This window comes from Lycium barbarum, chromosome 1 (assembly GCF_019175385.1).
Source record: "Lycium barbarum isolate Lr01 chromosome 1, ASM1917538v2, whole genome shotgun sequence".
NCBI classification, from domain to species: domain Eukaryota; kingdom Viridiplantae; phylum Streptophyta; class Magnoliopsida; order Solanales; family Solanaceae; genus Lycium; species Lycium barbarum.
In genome coordinates, this window is record NC_083337.1 from 158,494,493 (window position 1) to 158,504,667 (window position 10,175).

General features: G+C 32.4%; 1 protein-coding gene across 1 annotated transcript; it reads right to left on the reverse strand.

Moving 5' to 3' along the window:
• Nucleotides 1–317: 317 nt before the first annotated feature.
• LOC132600569 (cyclic dof factor 3-like) lies at nucleotides 318–2,764 on the reverse strand. The gene is made up of 2 exons (XM_060313833.1): nucleotides 2,478–2,764; nucleotides 318–1,750 (listed from the first exon to the last, which is right to left on the reverse strand). Exons 1-2 carry the CDS (start codon nucleotides 2,631–2,633, stop codon nucleotides 557–559), a joined length of 1,350 nt encoding a protein of 449 aa, XP_060169816.1. The 5' UTR covers nucleotides 2,634–2,764; the 3' UTR covers nucleotides 318–556.
• Nucleotides 2,765–10,175: the final 7,411 nt, after the last annotated feature.

The window sequence follows — 10,175 nt, forward strand, 5'->3', positions numbered from 1 at the left end:
TACAAATGCTTGCATTAGGATAGGTTGTCTACATCACACCCTTGGGGTGTGAATTTTCCTTAAACCCTGCTAACGCTGGATGCTTTCGGCACCGGGCTGCCCTTAGTACCTTAGCAGTTGGTGTTATTGTAAACACGTTTCTACAGTAAGTTCTATTTTTCCATAAGAATAATCTCTGAAAAGCCCTTCTGTTGATATAGTTTTATATCTTTAAGTCCTTGTAATGTCTCCTTTGAAACACATCAAGAACAGACACATTCTCTTAAGATCATAAAGACTTTAAGCCACCAAGAAAAATGGTACTAATAGAGCTGGGCTCTCCAAACTAACTTTGACATTACTTTAAATATGTTACACCTGGTGGATCTAAACATCCCTGTGATCCTCCTTCTAGTGTTAGCTGTAAAAAGATATGTACATCAGAAAACACACAAAAGTAAAACCAAGCCAGACGCTAGCTCTTATTGGTAACCAAGAAACTATAAACATTGGTTTCTACAAAAGCTTCCCCATGTGATGACCATATAGAATTCTTTGGAGGTCCATAAGATCATCCTTAGGCTCTTTGTTGGAAGCTGATAGATCTAGATAAAGCTGCAGGGTTAGCATGCAATACTGGAGATGTATTAGCTTTGTAGTCCTTGTCATCACTTTTTGGTTGCAAGGCCTTCAAAAATCCTCCTCTACTAGCAGAATCATATTCAATCCCAAGTGTTGACCATATAGAACTCTTTGCAGCTTCATCAGGATCATCAATCCGCAATGTTTTTGGGATCAAAATAGACCTCTCAGAGTTCTTTTGTTCTGATTGTTCTTTGCCCTCAGGATTGCTTGGCTTAAGCAAATCCCCTTCTCTTGAACGCTTCCCTAAAGGTGAATTAGGATCAGAACATGATGTTTTCTCGTTTGCTGTTTGCATAGGTGGACTCAGCCAAGGATTACTCCAAGGAGGCACACTGCAATTCCAATAAGGTGCTGGGAAGAATGGCATAGGGAAACCAATGGGGCAAATAGCCGACATTGGAACTGCACCATTCCATGGAAAAGGCCAAGGTACTCCGTGCAGGCAAGGGACTGGAGACGGGAAGCCATTTGTGTTCTGCATAACTGCCTCGTTTGACTCTCTTTTACCTTCTTCCACCATCATATTTGAATTCGGGATGCAAGAAGAATTCTCGTGTTCTACTTTGTGAGAACCAGTTTGGCTACCATTCGATATCCTTTTCTCTGCTTGATTTAAAGCCATAGATTCACTCAGGGGCAAGTCAGGACCAAAGGATAGAATAGTGCCATTTGATTTGAATATTGGATGATGAATTAAACCATTTGGAGATTCAATTCTTGATCCTAGTAATCCTTCTGAGATACTTATATGACGATAATGAGATGCAAGATTCTTGTTCTTGCGACGACCAGCTCCCACGGGGAGATTCCTCATAGTACCACCAGCAGTCCAATACCTCTGGCAGCTCCTGCAGAAATGACGAGGCTGGTTCACATTGTTGTTATTATAGTAGCAGAATTTTGTATCCGAACTATTGCAACGAGGGCACGGGAGAATCTTGTCTGGCTTCTTCAGATTGTTCTGCTCAGAATTTGTGGCGTTAGTCGGTTCATTTTCAATCTCGGATGATTTTACTGCTTGAGAGTCTTCATCAGTAGAAGATTTAGGACTATTCTCTGATTCTGATGAAGTCTTAGGACTTTCTGATTCTTCCATCATCTGATTTTCCTCTCCTATTATATCATCCTAAAATAAAAGACAAAACTTTATGAGCTACGATACACGGTGTGAGCTAAAATCGAATCTACAAACCTATCATATGCAGTTCACCACATGTTTGAAACTTTTTCATAAAGTATCCCTCTTCAACTATTGTAAACAGCACAAAAAGCTGATTCTTTCTCCAATTTTTTTGGCTACAAATTATATGGTAAAGGGGGTAAAACATCATCGAATAAACACATAAATTATGATGCTGGAATATCTAAATAGGTGCTTTAAATTCTCAAGTTAATCAATAATCCCCAGATAGAATAGGCAAGTAAAAGAATACTGAGCAGTGCCAGATCTAGAACTTCATATGGTTGGTCTCTATGTTTACTTATAACTACTTCCTGGAGAACTTACATTAAAAATTACTAATTATTAACAATTTAAGCAAAAATGAGTTAAGCTAAATCACCAATTATATTGGTAAATAGGAAATAAAAGAAATTAAGTAGTAACAGATCTAGAAATTCATATGGTTTGTTAGGTATGTTCACACCAATTACTTTTCTGACTTAAACTACCTCTAGGAGAACTTACTTTAACAATTAATCACCAATTAGACAACAGCTATGGAATTGATCCATTCTTTCCAAATTACTAAAAACTTAAAATTGAACAATTAACTCATTTGGGTCTCTAGCATATGACCCCTCTAACATCTAATTCAACAAAAAATACTCAATAAACATTCTAAAAACTGTACCTTTACAGTTTCTTGATTTTCATAATCACTTCCTTCATCTTTCTCTTCACTGCTTGCTTTACTACCACTTGAAGTCTTACCGGCGCCGGAATATTCGCCGGAGACAACCACCGGAAGTATCTTACCAAACAACTTAATCTCTGAATCACACGTCATTTTTTTTTTCCAGAGTAAAATGAAAAAGCAAAACTCTTGTAACACTTCTTGTTTGAAAAGTGTTTTTTTTTCTTTTTTCTTTCAGAGATATGGTTTTACAAGCAAAAACCCTGTTGGCGTTGTATAGAATGGGATTTAGATATTCTTTAATTTAAACATGGTGCCAGGTCACTACCCATTAATTTTCTCAGCCACAAGTTTTAATGGTGGGACCTTTATACTAATTTTAATTTTTCCTTTTCCCTTGATCATTCAGATAATGGTTTTTTATTGTTTAAAATAAATAAAAGATTGTTTAAAGGTATTATTCCTAGTCACTTATTCAATTTTATATATGACAAGGTGAGTGAGTCTTTAACATTACCTTTTGGTCCGTTGAAAAAGGGAGAGTCTTTTAACATTAACTTTCCAATATATTTTAATGACATGATTTTCAGAATAATTTTGATATTTTATAGTAGTATATATTTTGCTAATATATCAAAAATATTTTCTTCTTTCTACTCCTTACTCGCTCAAACATTCATATAAAATAAAGTACATACAGCATTAAGTCATAATTTTACTAAAATATTAGTATAAATTTTTAAAAGATTCCGGTAATAAAAATTATTTGACTTCGATAATAATTTAAATTTTATACACTAATAATATAGATTCTTTAGTGAAATTAAATTAAATTGATTTACAATGATAAAATAAATTTCATAAAACACGTAATATGATAAGTTATAAATTAATGATAATAGAGAAAAGACATCATTTGATCTTTGAATTTGGCACAAAAACTCAGTTTGACAACTAAACTTAACTTGTATTTATTTACCCCCCTTAACAACTTTCATCTTAATTAAATACAACCCTAAATGCTGACATGGCAAAAAAAAAGTAAAAAAAAAATTAAGAGAGTGAAAAATATAAAAAGGTGAGCCCGCTGATATATATATATATATATATATTAAAAAATAAAATCAAAATAATATATAATTGAAAAATAAAATCAAAATGCACCCCCTACCCCCACCCGCTCCTCTCCACCCCACCCCACAGCCCCGGCCCTCTTCTTCACCAAACAACCCCGCCCCCACCACCATCTCTTTCTTCACAACCCCCACCCCACCCCACAGCCCCGCCCCCATCGCCTTCTTCTTCTTCACAGCCCCCCACCCCACGCCACAGCCCCTCCCCCACCACCTTCATGTTCTTCACAACCCCCACCCCACGCCACAGCCCTGCCCCCACCACCTTCCTCCTCCTTCTTCTTCTTCACAAATTCCTCTTTCTCTCTATATTCTCATCATTCTTTTTTCACCATTTTTTGGTTTCTTGATTTTGATTTTTGTTTTCTTTCAAAAATAAAGTTATGGAAGAAATGGGGTTGCTAATAATAATAATAATAATAGCCAACAATAACAACCAAAATAACCAATTTGGACGAATTTGAGAAGGAATGGGATGAAATTTGGTGGGTTGATAATGGTGGTGGTGGTGGTGGTGGGTTAAAGATGTGGGTGTTGTTCTTATGGGTGGTTATGATAGGATGAGGAAAATGAAGAAGAAAGAGAAAAATAAAAAATGAAGGGTTAATAATTTTTAACATGGCAATGACATGGTGAGGATGAGCGTCGGCGGCGGCAGCGGAGGTGTGGCGGCAACGGGGGGTTGAGGAGAAAGAAAAAGAAAGAGAAAAGGGGGAAAGAAGAAGAAAGAGAAAAAATAATAAAAGAAAAACAAAAAATGAAGGGTTAGTAATTTTTGACATGGCAATGACGTGGCAATGACATGACGCGAGTGTAATACACCTCCCATTGTGAGAGTGGTATTATTTTTTCAGGGTGGTAAATAATTGAAATGAAAGTTGTTACGAGGGGTAAATAAATACAAGTTAAGTTTAATTGTCAAACTGAGTTTTCGTGCCAAGTTCAAGGGTCAAATGATATCTTTTCTCTAATCACATCCCATCATCAGTTACTTTGCACTAATTGAGAAATAAAATTATACTCATAAATCAGTTGGAAAATTGATACTCCCTCGGTCCCAATTTATGTGATATAATTTGAATAGGCACAGATTTTAAAAAAGAAATAAATTTTTTTGAAATTTGTGATCTAAAATAAATCATAATATTTGTATGGTTGCAAATCATTTTATTAAGAATTAAAAAAATACAATTAAATTATTTTTAAAAACGTAGCACTTTCTTTTTGATAGAATATACATCGTTCCTAGCCCTACTCATGGCCCCTCAGTTCTCAATAGATTCGGTAGTTGTACGGTAGTTATGGTGCACCGTAGACTGTTCAAAGAACCCTAATTGTCGATCCACGTGTGTAAGTTTAATTGGATTAAAAATGATAAAATTGCAGTTAACTAAATATTTGAAGCTGAAAGACCCTGCATCTCTGGAGTATTTATTACTCAATGTTTTTTTAACTATCCATTCACTTCAATTTCTATACGATTCGTTTACTTTAGGGGGGCCTTTAACTTTATTATATGTTTCGATAGATAGAGCATGATAAGAATCAAAATAACAGGCCACTTTATAATGTGTAAATGGTAAAGAATGAGAAGATAAGAACGATGCAAAATTATCTAATTCCTTCCACTTTTAACTCTCCTCATCTAATTATCAATTTGATCTTCTTCTTTTGCAATTTGTTTTATTTTATGTTATCATCTCCCTCAATCTCTTTTACTGTACTTTTTACGCCCCACCTATCTTTATATATCATCCTTTTTGACTATCTTCTTAATCTAAATATCTAATGCATACTGATTTATCGAATGGAGGCAAAAATAATAATGTAAAATTCTAGATGTATTGCATCAGATCTACCCATAAAGGGTGTTAGTTAGCCCGTCATCTCAGTAGTTAAACTTCCATGTAAATCCTAACTGATTGCCTATATACACACCATATTAAGGGGTAGAGAAATAGGGTGCTTATGTCCACAAAAATATTCCTCGCATCTACAAGAGGATATATCTAGGTTGTGGAAATCAAGAAATTTCCCGCTTTGTGATAATTCTGATCAACTGATAAGTCATGATTACTACTTATTAGCTTCTACAAGAAGAAACCGTGAAGTTACACTTGAATCACTTAATACATGTGAAAGTTGTAATTGTATGCGAGAAGGGTGAACTGCTCCGGAAAAATAAAAGAAAAAACATATTACCGATACATACTATTTCTTTGTCAATTATATCACAATTTTCTTTTTATCAAACATATAATATCAATCACTGATCAACATTTCTACAATAGACTTTTTTTCAATTAAATCGTCAATCTTTATCATAGGCTGTTTCAAATGGCCATACGTGTCGATGCCTCAATTATCAGCTAGAACGATATAAACTATGAATAGATTTTAAGTTTCTTGTTTTAGTAAAACATTTAATTCATAAGTTTTTGAAAAAAAAAAAAAAAAACTCGCAAGCTAAGTTAATAATCAGCTAGTGCGTTGGCTACGTAAGATAGACAGCTCGATATGAAGAAAGGATTAAAAACTATGTTATTCTTAAACTAGGAAACCAATTTAACATAAGTATCTTAATCAATGTCATTAATTAAAAGACACTAGTTTAAGTGGATGGCACGTGCTATGCAGCCATAACAACTAGTACTAATCAATTGCAACTACGTTAGACTTTGTAAATCCGAGATATTCTCCCCTGCCTACTAGGAACATTGGAGAGATCAACATATGTCCAATTTAAAATTCCTAATATAAAAAGTGCACGACATATCCATTTGTCCTATTTAGGTGTAAAGTCCAGCTGATTATTTGTGTCTATATAAGATTAATTTTAGCATAATCTTTAGAAAGAGACCTTTTAATTTAAATCTTCCCACCCACCCCCTTCTCCCTTACCCCACAAGCTTTCTAAAATCTAGGAGTCATTTGGACCCTTCAATTTGGACACGTTGGGGCCAATGGACGAGTAAATATAGATTAGTCCAAAATTAGGTAGTCACTCCTCTTCATGCTTTAATCTTTAGCAGAATCATGGAAATTCGGAAGCCGAAGAGGTAAGATATGTAGTATATGCTAGCAAACTTTGGTGCAAATTAATAACATGTTTGACCAAGTTTAAAGTGCTATTTTATTTTAAAGGAAGTGCTTTTTTTTTTTTTTTAAAGAGTTAAGGTGTTTGGTCAAGTTTTTTAGGGGAAAAAAGAAGTTTTTATTAGTATTGGAAGCTATTTTTCATAAGCTAAAATAAGTAGTTTTCCAAGAAAGAACTTTTGGAACCTTGGAAAAACACAACTTGCTACTCTAATTTTACAAAAGTGTTTTTCAAATTGATTATCCAAATACAAACTAATACTCTCCAAAAATACTTTTTGGAAAAGCACATTACAAACTGAGCAAATTTTAAAAGTTTGGTCAAACGTATTATAATTTGAATTAAGCTTTTCGTCGGGGTTACCACTTATCGTAAAATAGTATTATCTGTTTTAAGGTTTTTGAGAATCTTAGATTTTAAATTCAGGGATGAGATCTAGTCTACTGTATTCCTTGACTTTATGAAACTAATAACTTTGATTCGAACCCTTTATATGAGCTAAACTATCCATGAAAATGTGAAGAAATCGAATTTAGAGGGAGATTACAAGTGCGCAATTCCCTTTCGAGAACAAAATGTCGGACGATAACAAAAAGTACGAGTCCGGCACCAAAATGGCACGTTTTTGGAGCTTGAAGACAAAAATGGTATGTCTTCTTTTTTTTATACCAAAATGGACTTTTAGTTGGTTATCCAACGAAATGTTAACCCCATTTAACATTTCCGTCAAATGTATAAAAAAAAAATTGTATTTCGTTACATACCTGGCGAAATACTTTTTATTTTTATTTCGCTAGGTTACTAGCGAAATGTAATTCATTTTTTTCCTTTTTTTTTTAAATCCACTTTTTCATGTGTTTTTTTTTTAAAGTTTCCTAAAATAAAATTATGAAAATATAAATTTTTTAGGACACAAAAAAATCAATTTTCCTGATTTATTGTTTTAGATATTTTAATTAATTAAAAAAATCCAATTTTTCATTTCTTTTCAAAAAGCAGGTTTAAAAAATGAGATTCATTTTTCCTAATTCTAAAAAAACCATTTTCCAGATTTTAAAAAAAATAATAATAATTTGCCAGTAATAAAATGCCATAATTTACATTTAAAAAAAAAATAGTATTGACTGTTAGTCAAAGGGCATAAATGAGAAAAAAGTTGAATTGAGGGGTATTTGTAGTAAAATAGATGAATGAAGGGTATTTTTAGACCTTTTCTAATAGTTCAGGAGCATTTTTGTCATTTTCTGTTAAATTTTTAACAAAATATTTGGGAGTTGACTAAAAGCACATCACTTATGCAAACATAATGTTCTATGTAAGAGAACGTATATAGGTTTAGGTTCAAACCTAAATGTAATATACTATTTTGATCCTTTTCTCGAAAACTAAATTGTAACGGCGCGGTTAAGTCCAATAACACAGTAAAATACTACGTTAAAGGTTTTTTTTTTTGTATAAAGCAGTATTTTACTGCAGTAGTTTTGGAAACTTTAGGTTTAAGTGTTATATTTTTGTAAGGTTATTTTAGAACTTTATATGTCGAGAAAATTAGTCAGCTTTATTTTCAAAAATTGAAACCACATAAGTGAAATTGACATTCACAGCTACATTACTCTGAAATTTTTATGTTGAAGTCTATTGCGCATCATCATATTATAAGTAAAGAAAACTGAAAATTTCCCGCCAATTTGGGGGAAAATTAAAATTGAAAGGGAAAAAAGAGGTTTTCTAGAAAATCGGCCCGGCCAAACCACCTTGCGGCAGTTTGCGCTGCTAGATCTCGGAAAAATATGCAAAATCAATTTTTTTTTTTGCATAAATCGGATATCCGAGCGTAAAGTTATGACTGTTTAAAGTTCCACCAATTTACAACTACTCTTTCTCCTATATTTTTTAACTATGTTTTTATCTAATTGAATTAGATTTATATTCAAAATAAAGTTATGTCTTGATTAAAAAATAACACGCTTGAATCAAAACCTTAAAAAAATAAAACACTTAAACCTAAAGTTTCCAAACAAAACTTACTTCGGGCACCTTTTCAACCCCTAAAACGACGATCTGAACATCTATGTATCCTTGATGTATTGAGCCTACATTATTGTACGCAGAAAAAAATATCAGGTTCTATATAAAATATTGACATTTCGGAATCTTGACACACGACTAATCGTTGGTCAAAGTATGGAAAAAAAAACACTAAGTGTTGCCAAAAAAAAAATTAAAATAAGATGTTGCGATCTTTTTATGGTAAAAAAAACACTAAGTGTTCCTTAAGTGTGTTATTTTTTAATGCGTAACTTTATTTCGAATATGTTGCGATCTTTTAAAAATAAGATTTATTATACACAAAAAAATATACTCTATATTTACTAAATCATGCACCCGCATAGGTTTGATCCATGGTGGTTGGGATAAAAAAGAACGGCTAAACCGCCAAGCCAAGTTTGTGAAATTGACAATGTGGACATTTTTTATTATTTATAAAGTTCACTAATGTCATCTAACTTGTTTTCATAAATTGAATTTCGAGCCTTGAATTTGACATTCAAAACATCAGTACCATGGGATTACCATCTTGAGATATATTTTTTATCACTAGATTTTTACTAAAGATGAATGAAAATTGTGCAATAATTTAGGGAAAAATTCAAATTGGATGGGAAAAAAGAGGTTTTAATATTGATCGAATATCCTAATTCACGACTCGAGAAAAGGATCAAAATAGTATATTACCTTTAGGTTTGGACCTAAAACTATATACGTTCTTTTACATGGAGCATTATGTTTGCATAAGTGGTGCGCTTTTAGTCAACTCCCAAATAGTTTGTTAAAAATTTAATAGAAAATGGCAAAAATGCTCCTGAACTATTAGAAAATGTCTAAAAATACCCTACATTCATCTATTTTGCTACAAATACCCCTCAATTCAACTTTTTTGCTCATTTATGCTCTTTGACTAACAGTCAACACTAATTTGTTTTTTTTTTAAATGTAAATTATGGCATTTTATTACTGGATTTTTTTTTTAAAATCTGGAAAATGATTTTTTAGAATCAGGAACAATGAATCTCATTTTTTAAACCTGCTTTTTGAAAAGAAATGAAAAATTGGATTTTTTTTAATTAATTAAAATATCTGAAACAATAAATCAGGAAAATTGATTTTTTTGTGTCCCAAAAAATTTATATTTTCATAATTTTATTTTAGGAAACTTAAAAAAAAAACACGAAAAAGTGGATTTAAAAAAAAATGAAAAAAATGAATTACATTTCGCTAGTAACCTAGCGAAATACAAAAAAAAAATTGTATTTCGCCAGGTATTGTAACGAAATACAAGTTTTTTTTTTTAATACATTTGACGGAAATGTTAAATGGGGTTAACATTTCGTTGGATAACCAATGAAAAGTCCATTTTGGTATTAAAAAAAAGAAGACATACCATTTTTGTCTTCAAGCTCCAAA

Excerpts from the sequence above, each read along its gene's own strand:
- LOC132600569 (XM_060313833.1), bottom strand. The coding sequence starts at position 2,633 with ATGACGTGTGATTCAGAGATTAAGTTGTTTGGTAAGATACTTCCGGTG. Across the intron at positions 1,751-2,477 it reads AAAATCAAGAAACTGTAAAG|GATGATATAATAGGAGAGGA; the intron begins GTACAGTTTTTA and ends CTTTTATTTTAG.